This window comes from Eriocheir sinensis, chromosome 43 (genome assembly GCF_024679095.1).
Source record: "Eriocheir sinensis breed Jianghai 21 chromosome 43, ASM2467909v1, whole genome shotgun sequence".
Taxonomy (NCBI): domain Eukaryota; kingdom Metazoa; phylum Arthropoda; class Malacostraca; order Decapoda; family Varunidae; genus Eriocheir; species Eriocheir sinensis.
Genome location: NC_066551.1, coordinates 6,907,408 through 6,930,315, shown reverse-complemented (window position 1 = coordinate 6,930,315; position 22,908 = coordinate 6,907,408). Strand labels below are relative to the sequence as shown.

Here is a 22,908-nt window from a genome sequence, read left to right as displayed (position 1 = left end):
TACACTTGAAAGGTATTTTCTTGCATTGATTTTCATATATTTACTACAGTTGGTGATTCCACAAGACCCTAAGCTGGTGCAATTAGCAGAATAAAATATTGGCGGAGTCAGGTTGGACGTGTGAGAGACCATCCACCACAGAGTTACACATGCTATGTAGGGTGAGATGGGGGTAATCTGAACAGCTAGTTAAAAAATATTCACCAAAAATCAGGTAAACAACTTTGTTGGAAAATAATACTTGTACAATGTAGCTACTATAGATAAAGCCCTATCATGATGATTTTTACTAAAATTGTAAGAAGTCATTATGTTCATTTTGTATGAGTTTTTCCAAAAGGTACCTCTTGTTCAACAGTGCATGGGGGTGATACAAACACCACATTTTTCAGTAATAAAATGAATAGTTATATAAATTGTAAAGAATGCTATTCTGATATTAAATATTTAAAGAAGAATGAACTAAAACACTTTATCAACCTCTTGTCCCACTAATAACTATACTTTTTTATTTTTATTTTACAGCAAAGAAACCAACTCAAGGGCGACAAAAAGAAAGTGTAGAAAAAAGCCTGCTAATTGCAGCTCCTATAAAAGAGAAAAGTATAGAGTGGCCAAAAGAGAGTTCAATTTTGGGTGAAGAGGTGTTTTGATACACTCCTCTTGAAAGAGGTCAAGTTAAGGCATGCAGGAGGAAATTACAGACGAAGAAAGGCTGCTCCAGAGTTTACCAGTGTAAGGGATGAATGAAAATGTTGGTTAACTCTTGCATACTCTTGGATTTCTCTGCTGAAAACAAACCAAGTTTCAGTGTTCAGTATCAATCTGTAATTGTAAATGCTGGCAAAACTAAGGCATATTAACCTACACAGTAGAATATCACTATAAATGGGCTGATTTATAAGCACCTTGTGTTTGATCTGCTTACCGCATTATGGAGGTAGTTAGAAGGATCTTGAATTTCACAAATCGAGCAAGTTTTGGGGTTTACCGTTTTGGAATTTAATAGGTTCCCCCAAGACACTTTTTACTTTATTCTCCTTTAGCTTACATCCTCTGCTTCTGAAAAGTAGATTGTGTCTTTATGTAACTTTAAATAAGAAATGTTATGCTTGCTCTCAGCACTTAAGATCTTAATTGCCAATATATAGTGCACCTTACTTCCGACATTCTTCCCCTCTTCTAACTCCAGCTCATCTACTGCATCTAACTAACTACTGCTCAGGGGTCTTGTCCTGGAAAAGGCTGGATACTTCAAAGTCTTCCTCTTCGCCCTCAACGAGTACCTATACTCGGCAGATCTCGAATCATCGCGAGGCAGTTTTTCATGATTCTCGTCCCCTGAGATGTTTTGGATTTTTGTCTCGTTTGGTTTGGGAAATTGGAATACCTTCTTTATCTTCTTTTCCCGTTTTTTTGTTTCTTTTGTAAATTAAGCTTCTTATTCGCTCCTTTTTTTTTTTTCTTCCTCCCTTTTCCAACTGGCCTTACGGGAGGAAGAGGACGATTCGAACTGTTTCTGGGTTTGGGCTTAGTGTATAAGCATTTAAATGGAATCTAAATCGGGGATATTCCAAGCAGTTCGATATATACACCGGTCCCCATCGGCACATCCCATACATGGCAAATCACTGCATTCATCTTGGAGGAATAATACATGTATTCTTCCTCCAATTAAGGCATTCATGACGTCAAAGGTTAATTTATGTTTGGGCAACGTTTCTCACCTGATATTATCGTAATCACATAGTTTTCATTATTAAATACCACACCATTAGAATCAGTACGTATTGGCAGCCAAGAAACACTATATATTAGTCATAAAAAATATAATATCGAGGTCTGCAAGAATCGAAAATCCCCCCACGCTTCATAGGTAGACAGAATTCCAGCCTAGAGTAACGGTTCCCATTTTTTTTCCTTTTTCCATCAAGAGGACATTAGGTATTTTATTAATGATATGGCAGATAATATAGGCGTTTTTTGTTACACCCTCGTGATCGTTCTTCCCCCATATCTGACTCGATCGTCTCATACAAGTCAGGATCGAGACATGCAACAAGTAGCCTATAGTATAATCAAGGTTGTTTCAGTATATTTTGGAGTCTTGTATCGTATATAGCACCTTATGTATACATGTCATTATTTTTTCTTCCAAGATGTAGTGTTTTACTATTTATATCTTCTCCGCATGCATTTGGCCGAAATTTTCTGAAATTTGACTGGAACTCTTGAAAGTTTGACCAATTAGGGCCCAGGGGCAGGGAACCTATATATATCCACCTCCTCCTCCACAACCATCACACTAATTAACTCTTCCTCCTCTTTCTCTTTCTTGACTATCATCACTTTGACCTCCTTCTCCTGTGAGCTGTGTTCTTCCCAACATCTTCCCATACAACACGACATAAACCTCCTCTGTCTCCCTTCCTCTTCCTGCTCCTCCTCCCATAGTCTAGCATCCTTGAGTTTGGCTGTGGGTAATTAAGGGACTCTAGCCATGGAATATATAAGGCGAGATTTGTCCGCCACCTCTTATCGAACACGTTGAAAATTGTGGTGGTGACTGATAGGCAGCAACACGGGACAGGCCAGAGATAAGTTTCAATCTGGGTAATCCGTTTGCGTATCACCGAAGAAGAGTTTACAGTTGTGACGCAGTGTTCTTGATGGTCTTTGATGTGTTTAACCCCAGGAAATAAATATCTGCAGGCCGCGGCGACAGGGGAGTGAGGTGCCGAGGTGACGCCCTACATGCCTTCCTTATCTCGTTATCTCCTGGCGTTTGGGAGGAGTGCTGGCCCGGGTGAGTCTTTTCCCACTTATATGTTCTGTAATAGAGGACACAGCTGCCGTAATTAGTTAACCTGGCGTGAATTATAAAGGTGATTCACTTCGGGTTAATGTTATTTGTACGAACGTCATTAGTAATGGGATGTTGACCTGTTATTTATAGTTATGTGTTATCTCCTTGTTCACCTTGAGTTAGGGCAGCCACGCCCACTTTCCTGTAACCTTCTTTTCCCTTTGAAAATGTACCCCGTTTTTTTCATCAACTCACTTGTGATAACTTATTTTGTTTCTGAAGTTTGAATGACTTATTAGGCTGCGATATGCTGCTATTTTAGTGGTTATGGGTTACTGTGATATCAGTGATAGATTACTGACTTTAGTGATTCTTACAGTCCATTAGGTTAGGCTGGGATTCTGTTATTTGGTTAAGAAAATGCATCACAATAGGTTCAGTGTTAGCCTATCTCTGTCTTAAAAAATGGGTGTAATTCTAGAGTTTTGTATTAAAAAGGGGAAATAACAACCTCTTCCTGTGTGGTTTTGTTGATACTTGGAAAACTAACCCCCCAGTTCCTCTTGTACTAAGCAATGTACCTGCAATCTTTCCATAGAAATAGACTCAAGAGACCATCATCTCTCTTGATAGTTAGATGGGGCACACACTATAGCTGCGTGTGGCCACAGTGCTCATTTCTGTTGCACTGGCCTTTGATCCTGTAGTAGGAAGAACCCATTACCCCATGACACAAGGCCAGTTTGACATCCAGGTTATGAAAGTTTACCTTCCCCAGGTTTCCCCAAGTACCCATGTATCGACCAGCCTGAAAGGGAGAATGAACAGTTGTGTTAGCTGCACGCTGACTGCTGTGACTGCCGGGGCTGGGTTTCAAACCCAGACCCGTGGATTGGTAGCTAGGCATGCTAATCACTAGACCATGGAGGCGCTGAGCTCTTTTGAGCTCACATTAAATTAAAGAAAACGGTAGATCTGGACAATTATGCCTAAACACTTAAATATTCCTTCTGCACTGCAAAGGATACATATATACTGTAAGTTACATATGTGAAGGTTTTAGGGTCCAGTCAACCATAGTTATTACACAAACTGTCATTGTTGGTAGAGGTGCATCACAGAAATATGCTAGTAAGGATTTTGTTACCATTACTACCATAGACAACAGGGGGTGCATAACAAGGCTGCAGGCAATGTTGGACTGGGTAAGGACAGAGTAATCCAAATCCTTGCATTGTAATGATACATTGTCATACATCAGTTTCAATTTCTGGAAATAAATACCTATGTACTGACCAAGCTGATACACAATTAAAGGACCCCAAAATCCTCTGGGCCCAGGGTACATCTCTTTGGCTCATTGCGATGATATAGATTTGGCTGTCTCACCTCCCTTGTAACAGGTTCCATTCCATTGTAGGGAAGATTGTTGTCATTAACTACTAAGAATTATTCAGCCTCATTGCTTCTCCTAGTTGGACCAACCCATCATGTGTATAAACAGTAACAAATCTCCCCTCTTCCCCAAGAACAGTTGTATACAACAGTTGATCCAACAGTCATGTGGTGGAGTATGGTTGAGTATAGCTAGCGTACATATTCATAGAATGCAAGGATGGCCCACATTCTCCAGAGAATATAATGAATTATATTACCTTCCCAAAAATTTGAAGAGGATAAATTTGAGAAAAAGTTAAAGCACAAATTTATCCAAAAGCCTGGCAGGTGCAGAAAAGACTACAAAATCCTTTTGGTTAAGAGGACATCTCTTTGAAGGCAACAAATAAGTACCTTCCTTGATAGAGATGGTTACTGTACAGTACATTCCAACCCATGCAATACTATGCCAAAAACAATATAGGAAACATAGGTTGTTGTCAGTAATATCCTTGATAATTATTTTTTGCCTGCAGAAATTTATGCTGCTATTTATGATCATTTCCTGCCTTTAAAGTTCAGATTTTGGGATTTTTGGACTAGTGGAATATGGGTTCATTGATTTTTGCTTTAGTAAAATCAGTGTAATGTGTTACCGTAGTTAGTGTAGTATGGTTATTGAAGCATAAGAATATGAATTAGACTATAGGTAATAAGTCAAAAACTTTAAAGTTTTAAGGCTGCATTTTAGTAACAATCAATTCCTAATGTTGATTTTTTTTGACAGGTAGTAGAGGTAGAGTGTCACTCCAGCATTTCAACTCTCGTCTGAAGCAGCAGCAACAACAGCAGACATCTAATAAAATAATGATGTCTCAGAAGTATGACTATTTCCTTGTGCTTGATTTTGAGGCAACATGTGAGCAAGGGAAACATTTTGAGCCCCAGGTAAAAGGCAAATTTATTTCTAAATTTATGACTACACAAATCAATGAAGAGTTGCTAGTCAGGTTTATTTAACATAAATCACTTGTCAATAAAAGATAATTTCAGTTCACAGTATGTGAAATATATGTCACTTAACCAGCATTATGTCAAATTAGTTAAAATTCATCGTGTTTGACCATTATATATATTAATGATGTCACTGAGTTCCCAATATTTTGAAACTATTGAGCTGTCAGTATTGAATTTTTATAATTGCATTTTTTTCTTATTTTATTTAATAATTTTATACTTTCAGGAGATCATTGAGTTCCCAGTACTGAAGGTGAATGCTAAGACATATCAGGAGGAGAGCAGATTTCGGCAGTTTGTGCGGCCAACACATAACCCAAAACTCACTGACTTCTGCACTGAGCTCACCAAGATACAACAGGTTGTGTTGATGTCCAGCTTCATGTGCAGTATATTTTTATCCATATCTTTAGACTTTGAATTCTGTTATGGTAAAGGCCAGACTACTGCAGGGTTAGAGAGTAGGTGGAACTTTAAAATTCCTCATAAATAAAGGACATTAGGTGTTTAGAGGATCTAGAGTTTCATTAAAAGAATCTTGGTCTTGAGTTTGCTTGAGGTAAGAAAGTTAAATGTGTGAAATCCTTAAAATATATAGATAATAACTTTAGAGGGTACATGGGGTCTTTTTGAAAGAATCTTGGTGCTAAACATGGCAGGTGGAAGGAGAATGCTTTCAAAGCATGAGTCTGAAGTTCTCATTTTGAAGCATGAAAAATTCATCTAAAGCTGTGGGAGAAAGAAGCTTTGCTGTGGCCAGGAATCTAACCATGACTATCAAAATGAAAAGCTATCACTACCCACATAGCCAATAGGGTATCCCATGGCTAAGAGTGGTTTTAGGTGTTTTTTCATCTTGGCCAAGTCATTACATAAGCAGAAAGAGAGGTCTTGGGGAGAACAATTGAAGTGAACAGACTCAAGAATAGTGGCATCTGTACTGTATACAATGTAAGGATTCAAGAGACTGAGGTATTGTATAGTATAGAACAGTGGTTCCCAACCTTTTCAAAGCCACGGACCAGTCGAGCAAGTGAAAAAATTCTGCGGACCAGTGCCATAGGCATAGATCCAAGCATACACTGACATTTATATAGTCCTACTACATATTTTATTGTTTTAGCAATTTAAAATTCAGTGGGACAATACCATGTAATGTAAAGTTTCACATTATACAAAGTAAAGTGATTGTAAAGGGTAAATTATTCAAATGGACGCCATGAGGGAAAAATGCTACACTAACTACAGCACTTAGTACCACAGTTGACATGGAAAAAACTAGCTGTCATGGTGATAGATTCATGTACTATTGAAAGGTTTATCAATACACCAAAACGTAATATTTCATGTTTTACAAATGAAATTAGAAATCCGAACTCCCTCTCGCTAAATTTAGCTCTTCTTCTTTTTCTTTCTTCTATCATTCTTCTTTTCTCTTGTTCTCTCTCTTCTTTCTTTTTCTTTTTTTTCTTTTTTCTTCCTCGTCTCTCCGGCGTGTGTTACAGCATACTCTAAACATTTCATTCAATTTTTATTCCATTATAAATACTTATATGAAAAAATAGGTTTTGTCATATTATTATTTTCTTAAATCATGAACAAAACTAAAAGTCACTAGTAAAGCAATTTAACGGACCAGCAAATCATAAGGCATGGACCAGCACCAGTCCATGGACCATAGGTTGGGAACCACTGGTATAGAACACTGAAATCAGGTGACAGATGAAGGAAGTGAAATGAGTTTTTATTATTATTTCGGTAGAACCTCACCAGTAACATTTAATTGGTGCCTGATCTGTTATAATGGAAAATGTTACTTGCATGATATCAAAATGCATGTATAAAGGATTTATTCGTGGTGCCACCACAGAACTTTCTACAAGTTTCTCCCATATGAATTCCTCTTATCCCTTCTATTTTTATCCAAATAAAAAGAATCATTATTGAACCAGCATAGGAAATATGAAAATCAACTTTAAAAGGTTGAAGAGGTGTTTGCATAATATTCTATCCAAGGCTTGCACATAGAGGCTGCTGTGGTGTGCCAGTGGCTCCGTCCCCCTCTGGCCTCCCACACCCAGCTCATGTGGCTTGGGATTCAGAGACAATGCATGATGTATTGTGGGTAAAAGAAATGCTCATTTACCTGTCCCTAGTATTGTTTCTTAAACTTGGTTCCCTTGGTTACCAAATAGCAAAGAAGTTTTCATGGTCTGTGGCTTAAAGTGGTGTATGTACTGGTGTGTGATACTTTTGCCTCTGTAACCAGCAATTGTAAGGGTTGGTTTTGACAGGTTTGGTAATGTGTTAACGGAAGTGGGTGTGCCAGGTGTGAGGCCACAGTGAGGATGATGCCAGTGGGATGACAAAGTAGCTTCTATATAATAAAAATACACAAACTTCAGAACAATAATCACATCAAACATTTCATTAACTCCTTTAAAAAGGGAGTTATTTGATACTCATGTTCAGTAAATCATTATTATTATTTCATTAAAAAAGTAGTGATTGGACAGCTTCAAGTGGCAAAAATGGGTGAGTATCCTGGAGGTGACAGCACTAGTAAACCTTTCGTAAATTGCCCCCTGCCTCAGCCAGGCACACATCATCAAGGTGGTAGCAAACAAATGCTATCCAAGATGTACTCAGATGCTTCTTTCCAGTAAATTATTCATTTTTGTAAAGAATATAAATCCTATTGTAGAAACCTGGTATCTTTTCTAACTTTCTTTTGTTGTTAAAAATGTTATTTTTTGAAGTTGTTACTGGTGAGATCCTTTTGTAGTATTTTGTATCATTACACATATTTTGGCCATTATTAATATCACTATCATTATTTAATATTATTATTTTTATTCATATTCATATTCATATTATTATTATTATTATTATTATTATTATTATTATTATTATTATTATTACAGTATTATTATATTGTAATTGATATTTTAATGGTTATTTTAGGAAGATGTAGATAAGGCAAAGCCATTTAAAGAAGTGTTTGAGGACTTCAAACAATGGATGGAGAATGATGTTGGACTGGACAAGGAGTTTCTGTTTGTGACGTGTGGTGATTGGGATCTGCTAACAATGCTGCCGTCCCAGTGTGCCCTCTGCAACATACCCGTCCCTTACTACTGCAAAACATGGCTCAACATCAAAAAGGTTACTTTTGTTTTCTTTCTCAGGAAGTCCATGTTACTCTGTATGTAAATCTATAATCTTTATTCTGGTGTATGATGCTCAGGATTCCCATAAGGGAGGCATAAGTCTTCTTCCACATACACCTTATTCTGAGAGACTTAGCTCTTGGCCACACTTATCCTCCATATGAATCATTTTGAATTTTTTTCCTTTTCAGGTCAGTAAAGTTAATCAAGTAACTCTTTAATCACAGCAAAACATCTTTTCTAATAACTGAACTGAAAGCCTCTCCTATATAAGTATATAAGTTGCACTATTTATATCTAGCAAAACATCCCTTCAATGAACCTTTCTTTTTTTCTTTCAGTCATATGCCATCAAGAAAGGGGAATATGTGAAGGGAATGTTGCCCATGCTGGAGGGGCTGAATCTGACACACGAGGGTGTTCTCCACAGTGGTCTGGGTGAGTGGCTGGCTGGTGAAGGAGTGGTGCAATGGGAGTGGTGAAAAGCAATGGCTCTCTCTTAATGTTTCTCTTTAAACTAAAATAATGCAAAAAGCACTAAAAACATGGTGGACAAGTTGCGAGTGTGGTATAGCAAACAAAGCCATGAAGGAGGTAAACACCCCAAGGTTGTTTCCTTTACAAACACACACAAAAAATGTAAGCTATCACAAACCTAGGATACATTATTACTCATGTTAAACACTAAAAAATAAAATAAAAAATAAATAAATAAAAACATTCATAAATTGATAAATGATAACCCAATACCAAGCTATTGCTTCAAACTACTTGGTTCAGATGCAAACTCATTATTTCACTGTTTTTTCTTTAGAGATTTGTAGGGATTCTGTAATCTTTGAATATGAACTTAAGTTCCTCAACAGTATTTTTAGATAACTTTCCCTAATTACATGGTAATTCTTGAGTGATGTCTAATTATGGAATAACCAGGATTTACTAGTGGGCTGTATGTTCTAAACAAGAACTCATTGTGCTCAGATATTTTAATTCCCTAGTTCCTAATAGTGGGACCAATATTCTTACATACTTGTATTTTTTTCCAGATGACTGTATAAATATTGCCAAGATTTTGAAGGCTCTTGCTGACCTGAACTGTCGATTTCTGCCAACTTATTCCATTGACTGACTTCGCTGTGTCCAGGGGAAGTGGCATACTACATCACATATAGATGCACTAGTCGTTGATGACCAATATATATATATATATATATATATATATATATATATATATATATATATATATATATATATATATATATATACAGTCATACCTCGGTTTACGAGTTTAATTCGTTTCAGAATTTTGCTCGCAAATCAAAACACTCATAAACCAAAATAAATTTCCCTGTTTAGATCAATGGGAATTCCATTAATGCATCCCATATCACCCAAAATATTAACAAAAATCATTTTACATGTTATTTTGTACAGAATAAAAGTAATTATAGTGCTGAAAACACAAAGATCGTACACTAGAGCCCAAACGTACGTGGACACGAACGTGTGGTGCTACCTTTGCAAGTGTACAAAGCGGACTAAGGCAGTGTACCACTTGGCGTTTTCCTCCAACCATTGGACCTAGGAGCAACCACTATTGCCCATAACCCCAACCGGGAGTGAGTTTTTGGTTCCGGTAAACACTCCTGTCCTCCCATCTTTGAAGCCATGATCATACCCACAACGGCTTCTTCCTTCCATTTAACTTCAGCAACAAGTCCATAATTTGAGTACAACAGCACAGGCCACAATAGCCCTTACTTTGGCAAATGGTGCCATGTTGATACCGGACGACTGGTTTGTTTACGTTGTGGATATGAGCAAGTGACCTTGGATGTATGTGAAGCACACCCAGAAAAGTCGGAGTTGCCAGTTGCGCCTACCACCAACACGGTTGGAGAAAAAGGCCGAGTCTGATACCAGCTTGAGACCCTATTCCCATTGTTTTCTGCTCTGAGCGCCCTCGTCTTGCGGCGAACAACGGGATCCCACGCTCACGTCTTCGACTCATACAAACATGATGCTCATACACCAAGTCAACACTTGTAAACCAAGGCATTTTTTGTGATTTTCTTTTGCACACAAATCAAAACGCCCATAAACTAAGGCACTAGTAACCCTCAGTTTATGAGTGCCTTAGTTTATGGATGTTTTGACTTACAAGCAAAAAATTATCGCAAAAAATGCCTTGATTTACGAGTTGTGACTTCATGTATGAGCATCCTGTTGGTACAAGTCAAAGACGCAAGCGTGGGATCCCAAAGTTCACCACACGATGAGAGCACTCAGAGTAGAAAACAATGGGAATGGGGCCTCTCTCTGTGTTGTACACTCGCAGAGGTAGCACTCATGTTCACCCTCGTTTGGGCTCTAGTGAGCTATTTTTGTGTTTTCAGCACCACAGTGTGCGTTCATTTGGGTTTACAAGATTTTGGGTTTGCAAGCAAAATTCCAGAATGAATTAAATTTATAAGCTGAGGTATGACTGTATATGCAAATACTCAAATGTCACTGAGTTGAGCAAAACAAATCTTTTACTGGTGCCTGTTCATTCACCACTACGACATCCATCCCTCACCACGACGCCTATATTTTATTACAGTGCTGTCCAAACTTTTTCGCCTATTGTACCCTTTATTACATTCTCCCACTGTTACGAACCCCCTATGGCTGACTAAAGTCAATTATATATATCATATTTGCATTACATTACATTATATTTACGTACACGTACAATACGCGTCCTTCTTAGGTAACCAACCGTCCCTCCCTCTCTCTTTTCCTTCATAGAACATGGGAAGTTTCTGCTGTGTGTGTGTGTGTGTGTGTGTTCATCGTCTTTTCACGTACCCCTTTGATCTATGCTGCGTACCCCGAGGGGTACGCGGACCCCAGTTTGGACAACACTGTTTTATTATACATTCTTAGCTCCTTTGCCCCTCCCACCCCAGGAGTATGAGACCTCAGTCTCTGGGTGTTAAGAGGACACCTGATTGTACCTGTGAATGCTCTGCTGACTTTTGTACAATATTTTTCAATAAAAGCTAACCAAATACTGGCAGTTTTTCATCCATGTATCAAGAAAGTATAAGGATATTGACCCAAAGTGGAAGCTGTAAAGGTATTGTGCTTATCTCCTCTTACACTTGTAAGATATTTTCTTGGAGTGATTTTCATGTATTTACTGCAGTTGTTGATTTCACAAGACCCTGAGCTGCTGTCCAAACAAGTTGGTTAAAAACTTAAATAGTTGTTTCACAGGAAGTTGGTACAGCAACGGTTGATTCCAATTAAGCTGAATTTGGCCAAACACAATTACAAAGGAGTTATAGTATTTATTTCACCTAGCCAATTATGCAGACTCAGTATTCAAATTTATCATCCCGTAAATATTTTGTTGACCTTTATATTTCCACAGTAAAAAAGGAAGATAATGTATCGCCTATATGTAACACAACATTAATGTGAAGTTATAATACTTGGAAAATATAGAAATTGAGTATCAGTTCTCGAGGCCATGCTTGGATTCACTAGGACACGCACAAGGTTCCAGGAAACATGATTATAACATGGGTGCAGAATTTCCTCAGGTTATCTCTCTCTCTCTCTCTCTCTCTCTCTCTCTCTCTCTCTCTCTCTCTCTCTTCTGTGTAAATTAATCATAGTTTTAACGGAAAAAGTAGGATCAGTGACTGGAGGCGGCAAACTTGGAAGCCTGGAAGTGGGAAAATATTGCTGGATGACGTCACGCGGGACTTCCCGGGAGGAGCACTCGACTTGTGAAAGCTGGGGCCACGGTGCAAGAGAAGGAAGCTTGTACTTTTTAAGCGTATCGGCACTTCAGTTTGCCTGTTTGAAAAGCCTCTTGTCGAAGTCGCTGTTGGGATTTTCATGTAGTGTTTTGTAACCCTCGTGATAGTTTTCCATAACTTCTGCAACACGCGAACGGAAATTCACCCTTGAATACCCGGGTAATCTTTTCTGTGGCCTTGGGGTGTACGTCGTAGTGGAAGCCAGTTACGTTTAGAGTGTGGATCTGCATGAGTCAGTCCTTTCACTTTACCGCAAATGCAAACTAATATGCAGACTTGTAGGAGAAAATAACTTTGCGGTAAAGGAGTAGGCTACAAATGTGTATTGCAAGTTGAAACGAGAAAAAAAATATGTTAACGCTGCACTGGAAAGTATTAAGAGCTGCAAGAAGGTCATTACGTCTTTCCTCTGTACTGTCAATGCAAACTTATAATACATCTTTATGGTAGACAAGTAAAAAAAATGTGCATTGCAAATTGAAACGTGAAAAAGTATAAGCATGTCCTTTACCTACACTGTTTATAAATGGAGAATCTCTTTGAGGGTTAGGTTGATTGAAGAGTATGAGGTATAGCCTAAGTATTTAAATGTCCTCTTCCTCTGTCTACCTTTCCTGCGACACATGGCCGGGAATTTCAAGGAAGTGGTCAACCTTTCTGACTGACGTACGATACAGCCTCTTCCAGTTTTGAGACCACTTCTGCCAAGGTTCTTCTGCAACTATATCGAAACTGGGCATGTTGATAAGTAAAATATGGGTATGAGACTTCCTCTAATAGTAAACAATAAAATAATAGGAGAGAAAAAAACGCGTCAGCCCCGAGCGCTCACCTGCATGGGAACAGGTCATCAGGTGAGTCCCAGAGTTTCCAGGTAATCGAATTCACCGCATTGTGTTTTCCGGTTTCTGATTCATAACTATCTCCCAAAACACCAATAATTAACGGTTTGAACATTAACTTTAACTGAATGTCGTTATGTGTGCGTGTGCTACAGTTTTGAGCCTGAAAACACAAAAAAATACAATCTGGTAACGTAGGTCAGGGTGCAGGTCCTCTCCTCTCCTTCCCTCCCTCGGCCTTCCAGTTGACATTCTGGCGTTGGTAAGGTCGGGTGTCTGCGCCTCTTGCTCCGCCCGACGCTGAGTTACGTTAGTCAGCAGGTATGTTTCGAGTGTTCCTTAACTAGCATCGTGTTGAGCTCAAAGACTACCTGGTGCTTGATAATAATTTAACGTGGCAGTTGGAAGCTATTGTAGGTTCAGTATGTTTTGTACGTTTTATATTTTCTCATAACATTTCGGTAACCTGAATGACGGAGGGACAAGAAAATGATCCTGTGTCTGGGAGTGAATCTTTCGGCATCGGTAAGGGGGACTTGTAACAGGTGTGGGACTTGTGACAGGTGTGGGACTTGTGACAGGTGTGGGAGTAATGACAGGTGTATGACTTGACAGGTATTGGACGTGACAGGTGTGGGACTAGTGACAGGTGTAGGACTGGTGACAGGTGTGGGATTAGTGACAGGTGTAGGACTTGTGACAGATGTGGGATTTGTGATAGGTGCAGGGTCAATCAACAACCCATACCTAACACCTCTCCCCTCGAAATTGACCTCTCTTCTGACCTTATGTTCCCCTTTCTTTTGTCAGAGCAGCGTTTAGCGGACTTTTTTGTTGCTGTTTTTGTTTTTCTTGTTCCTGAGCCGCCTCCCTTCCAGTAAAAAAAGATAAAAACTTAAATAGGTACTACTTCTGACACCCCGCGTGCAGCATAACCCCGTCAGTCATGTGGGAAATGTCAATACGATAGACAACTTCAAGTAAATGTAAGGTAGGTTTATGGATAGGAAAAATAGGTAATGTTAGGTTTGCCCTGTGTAGCGATAGGTCGACTAACTGGTGGCATCTTGCAGGCTCCTATAAGTTCTAATAGTAGTAGGTATCGTTATAATTGCCACTCGATCGTTGAAAATGGTAGGCTACGAGTATGTGTGTGTGTGTGTGTGTGTGTGTGTGTGTGTGTGCGCGATAGCGAAGTGACCCAACGAGGTATTGAGTGCCTTGTCTGCCTGTTACTTGTTTTGGTGGTGATAGTAGTAGTAGTAGTAGTAGTAGTTAGTAGTAGTAGAAATAGTAGCAGTAGTAGTTGTTTGTTGTTGTTGTTATCGTTGTTATTGTTGTGGTGGTGGTGGTGACAGCGGAAGGTGAAAGACGCGCGTGGCTGCCCGGCCTCAGGGTTGACACTCAAGCCACTGAAGGGAGAAGAAAGCGTAGACTTCATATAGCTATATATACGCAAGGTGACGTGTGTGTGTGTGTGTGTGTGTGTGTGTACTCTTGTCCCCTGAGGCCTCGTGGTTTGGCAGTGTTGTTGTTGTTGTTCTTGTTCTTGTTCTTGTTCTTTTTCATATTATTATTATTATTATTATTATTATTATTATTATTATTATTATTATTATTATTATTATTATTATTATTACTATCATTATTATTTCTGAGCTACACCGGTAGTCACCAAACCTTTGTGTGGGGGCTCTGTGTCATGTTAACGTTGTAAAGACCGCTGGAGGGGATTAACGGGTGTCATGAATGCCGTGTGTGCGCTGCAAATACCTGCCAGGGTTACAGATGTGGGAAAACCCTGGCGGGAAACTTTACTCACTGAGTCTGACTTTTGAGTTCCATATCAGTCAAACACAGCGACGCCTTTATGAACATATCGTATTATCGGTGAGCCATTCCGGAAAGCCCGATTGATATACTATAGGAGGAAGTGACGTGTTACCGCAAGTATTTGGAACAGAGATCTGCTTATGCTGCTTAATGAAGCGTAATATGTTAAGCATCTCAGCTCAAAGTGTGACGAATTACGATCATGCTTTTGACAGACATATAGACAAAGACAGACAGGCAAAGACAAAGAGAGAGAGAGAGAGAGAGAGAGACGCACCTTTAGGAGTATAGTCCCCCTGATGTGCAACGTGTTCACGGGCACCGTCCCTCACGTTTGGGGGATGAACACCCAGGTGATAAAACTGGCGGCCCACCACTGGAGAAGCCACTGATCACTAATATAGCTGAATTTTCTTTCTCTGTACTAGCCGGGTAGGAAGTCCGCAGCCTCCGTCTTTAAATTCGCACGGGCCGAGGTATTTATATATAGAAAATCCGGTATCAACGCTTGCTGAGTGGCAGTAGTACGTGATGAAGCACTTCCTTACGAATTTATTTAATTTTTCAATGTCCTAACTACTAGCTTTTCATTAGTTTATGTAAAAACAAACACTCGTTACCCGTACTGTATTACCTACCCTGACATGACGTCTCTCTCTCTCTCATTTTATCGAGCTGTATAAGTACGGCCGTGGGTGGAAGTGACACAGGTGGGCAAGCAGGTGCAGCAAAATGAAGGAAAGGCTTACCTGAGCACATGTGGAGCAGGGCTTATAAATAAATAATATGCTTTGGATATTTTTTCTTTTTTTGCGGCTACTATAAATTTACCGTTCTGCTTGTAGCCTATCTGTACGTTTGTCTGTTTAACTGTCTATCCTTCTGTCTGAATCATTTAATTGTATTTTGTATTCGCGATGTTACTTGTCTATCTTTTCCTCCAGTGAGTTGTGGTTTGTTAGCCTATTTCTGACATTTTTCCTTGTTAACCTAAATTTATATACAATGAGTAGGACACACACACACACACACACAGGTAGAAGAAAACGAATTCTGAGGATGCGTTGTTTTCTTCATTGTTTCACGCGCTGGATGCTTCTGCCTTTCCGCTCCTTGAACAGAAAGCACAGTTCAAGTAGCTATTAATGTTCCTCTCCTTTCACATGTTCACACCTCAAGATCAATGCAACAGAAACCATCTTACTACTTAACAGGAAATAAAGCTCCCCCCCCCCCCCCCCCACACACACACAAAAAAAGAAGCTAACACGTGATATCTAGGCTTCATAAAAAATAATCGTTTCAAGGTCTTCTGCCTTTTAATATGCTCTTCCTGACTCGTTATGTAGATTTATGAGCAGAGATGATGGTGGCTAAAACAAGTGTTAATAGCACAAAAAACTGTGCTAGATCGGCGTCGCATGACCCTCCAACACCCCCCCTACAATTTATATTATGCAACTAGGGGTCTAAAATGGAAAATGCTGAAAAGTAAAGATGGCATCATTATAAACACTTGCCTGCGCCACAACGGGCTGGGGCTAACCATCAGGCCCTACTATGAAGGCCTACCGGCGCCACAGGCCAAGACGAAAAAAAAAAAAAAATAAATAAATGCTGATTTTGTTTATAATGCCATGTTGTAGGGTTCATCAGGGCTAACAAATGTTATTATACAATGTCATGTCTACAATGCATGGGTAAGCCAGGAAAACAACTTGAAGAGAACAACAACAACAGGACTAAGATGGATAATCTGTTGATCGGCGTCTGCGACGCCGATAAAAATACTCGTTAATAGTTTGGGTTCACCTCAGTAGTTGCCAGGGTAAAGGTTGCGACGACAAAGTTTTTATAGTTACACCTTCCTGACCATCACCATCTTTTACAACATTGGAAGTAGGTTAAAGAAGGGTGGTAGGAAGGGGTGGGGGGGATGGAAAACACTACAACATGCAGCTCCCGCAAAAAAAAAAAAAAGACAGAATATTCCAAAACAGTTGACTTTTGCATTATGAAGTTCGGTAGCATAGGAATGTGTTTGAATAGAAAGTCTTGTGCTTAACTTTTGGATTAGGAAGTTAGGAAGTATATGGATGTGTTTGAGTAGAAAGTCTTGTGGTTAACATTTGCATCAGGAAGTTAGGCAGCTTAGCGATGTGTCTGAGCAGAAAATTTTGTGGTTAACTTTTGCATCAGGAAGTTAGGCAGCTTACGGATGTGTTTGAGCAGAAAATCTTGTGGTTAACTTTTGCATCAGGAAGTTAGGCAGCTTACGGATGTGTTTGAGCAGAAAATCTTGTGGTTAACTTTTGCATCAGGAAGTTAGGAGGTATATGGATGTGTCTGAGTAGAAAGTCTTGTGGTTAACTTTTGCATCAGGAAGTTAGGCAGCTTAGGGATGTGTTTGAGCGGAAAATCTTGTGGTTAACTTTTGCATCAGGAAGTTAGGCAGCACTATAAAGATGTGTTTGAGTAGAAAGTCTTGTGCAGTGAGGTGCTGGAGGGCTGAAGACATACAGTTAGCAACCTCAAGAGGGCACACCAGTATATGATAGCAAGGGAAGGATGGGTTTGTGTCTACATTTACGCGTACAACCAAGGACGACCAAGAAGTATACCTCGTTCTTTAGAGTCAAGTTCAAAAGAGATATTAACAAGAGCACAGCTGTAAAAGACAAAAAGGGAAGCAACACTGATCGACTGGAGATTCAGAATTAGTTATGTCTACATTTATGAACACAACAGTAAACGGCTATACCAGGAAGGGGGGTGGGGGAAGGAGTACCTGGGAGGGGGGTGGGGAAGGGGTACCAGGGGGTGGGTGGGGGAAGGGGTACCAGGGAGGGGGGGGGAAAGGGGTACCAGGGAGGTGGGTGGGGGAAGAGGTACCAGGGAGGGGGTGGGGGAAGGGGTGACGAAGGATATCAAAAGGGTTGAGAAAGGATATATTTGTGTAGCTCTTGAAAGGGTATATTTGTAAGGGTTGTAAATGGGTATCGCTATTTCATCACTAAAAATACCCTTTTTCTACCCCGCTACTACCCTTTTCTTCTGAGAGTGTATAAAGTAACTCGATCTCTTGAGTCAGATTCATCCCAAAGTAAAGAGCTGCCTGTGTACGGATCGCGGCCAGCGCTGCCAAATTATCGTACTCATCGCATTGCATTTTCTTAGTTTCTGACCAATAACGAATGTAAAAACAAACAAACAAACATCAATAAATAGGAGTTTTAACGCTAACTTCAATTTTCTATCGTTATTTGTGTACGTACGAGAGTTTGAGGCTTAAAAGTAATAAAGACGATGTGGTGAATACGATAATCTGGCAACGCTGTTCGCGGCCCTCGAGTCTTTCTTTATTCATGACTATACTTTCACGCACTGGAGGACGGGACGATGTGTGTATTTATGAAACTAGCGGAAAACGACCACGGAATAAGTTACCGTGTAGTCAAGTTCATCCCCAGGAGCTGCCGATGTAAAGATTGTGGCCCCGAAGTCATTGCAATCCCGCCAAACGCCTGAGAACGGGACTACGAGTAACATTAAAGAGTACAGCAATGGTGATCACGAAATAAGTCACCATGTAGTCAAGTTCATCCCCAGGAGCTGCCGATGTAAAGATTGTGGCCTCGAAGTCGTTGCAATCCCGCCATAAACCTGAAAACGGGACTACGAGTACCATTAAAGAGTACAGCAATGGTGACCACGAAATAAGTCACCATGTAGTCAAGTTCATCCCCAGGAGCTGCCGATGTAAAGATTGTGGCCCCGAAGTCGTTGCAATCCCGCCATAAACCTGAAAACGGGACTACGAGTACCATTAAAGAGTACAGCAATGGTGATCACGAAATAAGTCACCATGTAGTCAAGTTCATCCTCAGGAGCTGCCGGTGTTAAGGTTATGGCCCCTAAGTAATCGTTTTCCCGTCTTGCACTTGATAATGGGACAACGTATAATGAGAAGTACAGCGAAGGATAAATATAGGAAGTAACTCATCATCATGTAGCCAGGTTCATCTCAGGAGCTGCCTCGAGTTGTCTTTATCTACACCTTCCTGACTAGTAACTCATCATCATGTAGCCAGGTTCATCTCAGGAGCTGCCTCGAGTTGTCTTTATCTACACCTTCCTGACTACCGCCGTGATGATGATGATGATGATGATGAAAAGGAGGACAGGTTGGGTGTATGCATAACTGTGATTCGCATTATCCATCCCGTCATGTAACTGCGGACTTGCTATAAAAATGTGTCTGAGATTTATGGTCCCTGACAGCCTTGTAAGTCCCTTTTTAGATAAGAAGAATCATGCGTGAACCAGGTGACATTGAACTTCAGTGTCGGGGGTGAAATCTCCTAGCTAAGGCCAACTAAAGCTTCCAGGATAATAAAAAAAAAATAATAATAATCTTCCGGCTGTTTACTGCGTCTCGGGGTATTCTCAGATTCTCGGTCGGTATTCTCATGTCGGTATTCTTAAACGCTCTCTTCTCACATCAACGCTTTCCTAAGGTCGAAAAGAAGATTAATCGGGTTCTTGGGAGTATTTTTTCAGGTTCATGGTACAGAAGAAGGGTCACACTACCACCAGGGTCATATAACTACCCCTGGAAATACCCCAAACTCCTACGAAAGCCTTGTCCAATACATGTACGTGGGCGGTGAAGTGTTTAAGAATACGGGCTTCAGACTCTTCCGCCTCTCACATCAGCCATTTCCAAAGGCTAGAAAGGAAATCAGTCGGGTTCCAATGAGTTTTTCTTTAGGTTCATGGTACAGTAGGAGGACCACTCTACCACCTGGGTCATAAAACTACCCATGGAAGTGCCAACAATTCCTATAGTTGTCAAATATGCTTGGGCGCCGAAATGTTTAAGATGGGCCTTAGGAGATAAACTTTTCTGTCCGCTCGTTTCTCTCACATCAGCTATACCCAAAGGCCAAAAAGATCATTCGGGTTGTCAATTCACCGTTACCAGATTATCGTACTCAGGGCATAGTATTTAAGGTTTTTTGACGGCTAACTATTGCCAAGAAAAATCAGGCATTAACTATTTTAACGATAAATATAAATTAATCTAGTTATTGGGGCCACAGTTTTTGGGTCGGAAGTTGTTAAACATAAGAGGCTGAGTACGACAATCTGGTAACGTTGGTTGTCATAAGTGTTTTTTTAGGCTCATGGTGCAGAAGAAGGGTCAAACTACCACCATGGTCATAAAACTACCCCTAGAAATGCCCAGAACCACTCCTACGAATGCCTTGTCAAATAAGTGTGTTTGGGTGCCGAAATGTTTCAGGTCCAAATTCTTAACCCGGTCACTGCGATTACCATGGATTTGGCCTTCACTGGTAGCCTGGTAACATATACTCCCCGGTCTCTCTCTGGCTGTGTGGTGGATAGTGGAGTGTTTCCCATGTGGTATTGGTGTGCTGGATATCTCCTCCCAAGGTGCACATTTTTCCTCATTGAATTGTAGCAACCACTTTTTGTTCCATTCCTGTAGCTTGGTGATATCTTCTTGTAGGAAATCCGCAGTCAAGTGGTTAACCGCATCGGGCTTCCAATAAGATTATTTTCCAAGGGCACAGAGAAGATTAACCGATTATTCAGGGGTGGCTTTCCCGTTAGTCATGTAGAGATAGTGTAAAACTGTTACTTTATCACAGGATCATCTACAGTCCATGAGGATCCCAGGTATTTTTACGAAAGGCTTATCAATCAAACGTACTGTCACAGGTTTGGATTATGGGTCTTATAGAGGATAGACTTTGATGTTCGCTCGTTTCTGTGCTTCGGTTCTGCCTGGGAATTCCGGGGAAGATTAGATTGTATACCTTACCTGTAATACATCTTTGTCCGTGCTCTGATGCGTCTTGATATACATACTTTTTCCTCATCTTTGTTTTGAATTATGGTGGAACTGTTTGCTATGTTATTTTTTTTCTTCTTTTTCCTGCTTCGTCTTGATATACATTCTTTTTGCTCATCACTGTTTGCTAGGTTATTTCTTTTTCTTCTTTTCCCTGCTTCGTTTTGATATACATTCTTTTTGCTCATCTTTGTTTTGAATGATGGTGGAACTGTTTGCAAGGTTATTTTTTTTCTTCTCTTTCCTGCTTCGTCGTGATATACATTCTTTTTGCTCATCACTGTTTGCTAGGTTATTTTTTTTCTTCTCTTTCCTGCTTCGTTTTGATATACATTCTTTTTGCTCATCTTTGTTTTGAATTATGGTGGAACTGTTTGCTATGTTATTTTTTTTCTTCTTTTTCCTGCTTCGTCTTGATATACATTCTTTTTGCTCATCACTGTTTGCTAGGTTATTTTTTTCTTCTCTTTCCTGCTTCGTCGTGATATACATTCTTTTGGCTCATCACTGTTTGCTAGGTTATTTTTTTCTTCTCTTTCCTGCTTCGTCGTGATATACATTCTTTTGGCTCATCACTGTTTGCTAGGTTATTTTTTTCTTTTTACTGCCTCGTCTTGATCATATAGGTTTTCGGGGGTTTCTGTATGTTGATTTGTCCATTAATTTGTGTATTATTCCTTTTCGTATATTTGTGTTTTCGTTCACGAAGGAGTTTACTCGTTTCGTGTTTTCCTGACGTGATTTCGTAATATCCGTTTCATGTTTATTTCTCCATTTGATTGTTTTTTTTCTTTCTTTCCTCATTTTCCTTCTTCATCAGCGGAATTTAATCATGGCGGAGCGAGTCATATTGTACTTCCTTGTCTTGTATTTCCCTCGTTGTGTTCTCTTTCATCTCTTTTCTAGACTCCTTCGTTCATTCATTTATTTATTTATCCTCCTATTTTTTTATTTATTCCTATTTATCCTCCTATTTATTTATTTATCCTCCTATTTTTTTATTTATTCCTATTTATCCTCCTATTTATTTATTTATCCTCCTATTTTTTTATTTATTCCTATTTATCCTCCTATTTATTTATTTATCCTCCTATTTTTTTATTTATTCCTATTTATCCTCCTGTTTCGGTGAAGGAACGTATTTACTGCCCTCATTTCGTTATATCCCTTTTTTATCTCTCTCCCGCAGTGTTAATCTACCCGCTTATCGCTTTCGAGCTACCTACTTATCTTTTTTTTTATTTGAGTACAGTACTGCAAGACTGGCTTCGTTACTTATCTTTGCTTTTTCCCACCTTCAGTTTTGTTCAGTTATTTATCTTTTTATTTGTATTTTTTTATCTCATTTCCGGCATCTTAGTCTATTCGCTTATCCATCTTCTTTTTTTTTTTTTGTCAATGTTGGATGGGTTAAGCAAAATACGCAAAAAAAAAAAAACAATGTATATTTCACACACACAAAGACACACCTGACATTTTTCCTTTTTTTTAACATCAAGATTCACTCCAGGTATGCACAGGTAAGAGCGCCAATTAATATCACCTATACCTGCCCGTACCGCCGTGGCTCAGGTGTGACTGTGCATACCACCTGTCTTGTGGTATGCGTGCTGGGACATAGTTTTTTCCTCTCTCCCTTCACTTGAACTCAATGGCCGAGGAAATAATTGGTGTAGTCACTGTTAACGCGGATGTTTTTTTCTCTCTCTTCCTAGCTTGACGTTTCTATACAACGTTTTTGGGGTTGGGGTTTACTTCCACTCCCCCAGACGCAGATGTTTTCTCTCTCTCTCTCTCTCTCTCTCTCTCTCTCTCTCTCTCTCTCTCTCTCTCTCTCTCTCTCTCTCTCTCTCTCTCTCTCTCTCTCTCTCTCTCTCTCTCTCTCTCTCTCTCTCTCTCTCTCTCTCTCTCTCTCTCTCTCTCTCTCTCTCTCTCTCTCTCTCTCTCTCTCTCTCTCTCTCTCTCTCTCTCTCATTCTCTCTCTCTCATTCTCTCTCTCTCTCTCTCTCTCTCTCTCTCTCTCTCTCTCTCTCTCTCTCTCTCTCTCTCTCTCTCTCTCTCTCTCTCTCTCTCTCTCTCTCTCTCTCTCTCTCTCTCTCTCTCTCTCTCTCTCTCTCTCTCTCTCTCTCTCTCTCTCTCTCTCTCTCTCTCTCTCTCTCTCTCTCTCTCTCCT

The 22,908-nt window shown here is 39.8% G+C and overlaps 2 protein-coding genes across 8 annotated transcripts in view; both read left to right on the top strand.

Annotated features, from left to right (window-relative positions):
- The first annotated feature begins 2,394 nt into the window (after positions 1 to 2,394).
- LOC127010406 (ERI1 exoribonuclease 3-like) lies at positions 2,395 to 11,425 on the top strand. The gene is made up of 6 exons (XM_050884449.1): positions 2,395 to 2,806; positions 4,971 to 5,131; positions 5,427 to 5,561; positions 8,165 to 8,365; positions 8,712 to 8,808; positions 9,417 to 11,425. Exons 1-6 carry the CDS (start codon positions 2,755 to 2,757, stop codon positions 9,497 to 9,499), a joined length of 729 nt encoding a protein of 242 aa, XP_050740406.1. The 5' UTR covers positions 2,395 to 2,754; the 3' UTR covers positions 9,500 to 11,425.
- A 1,822-nt stretch (positions 11,426 to 13,247) lies between these two features.
- Positions 13,248 to 22,908, top strand: part of LOC127010404 (b(0,+)-type amino acid transporter 1-like) — a 113,103-nt gene continuing 103,442 nt past the window's right edge. For 3 of the 7 annotated variants that reach the window (XM_050884443.1, XM_050884442.1, XM_050884440.1), the window contains exon 1: positions 13,250 to 13,349. The gene's annotated coding sequence lies outside the window, so the exon portion shown is untranslated. Of the gene's footprint in view, positions 13,350 to 22,908 lie in introns of all 7 variants that reach the window. The other 4 variants (XM_050884447.1, XM_050884446.1, XR_007763161.1 and 1 more) reach the window with 3 other exon arrangements.

Coding starts and splice junctions, on each gene's coding strand:
- LOC127010406 (XM_050884449.1), top strand. CDS start 2,755: ATGCCTTCCTTATCTCGTTATCTCCTGGCGTTTGGGAGGAGTGCTGGC. Junction 2,807..4,970: donor TGGGAGGAGTGCTGGCCCGG/GTGAGTCTTTTC, acceptor TTTTTTTGACAG/GTAGTAGAGGTAGAGTGTCA. Junction 5,562..8,164: donor AGCTCACCAAGATACAACAG/GTTGTGTTGATG, acceptor TGGTTATTTTAG/GAAGATGTAGATAAGGCAAA.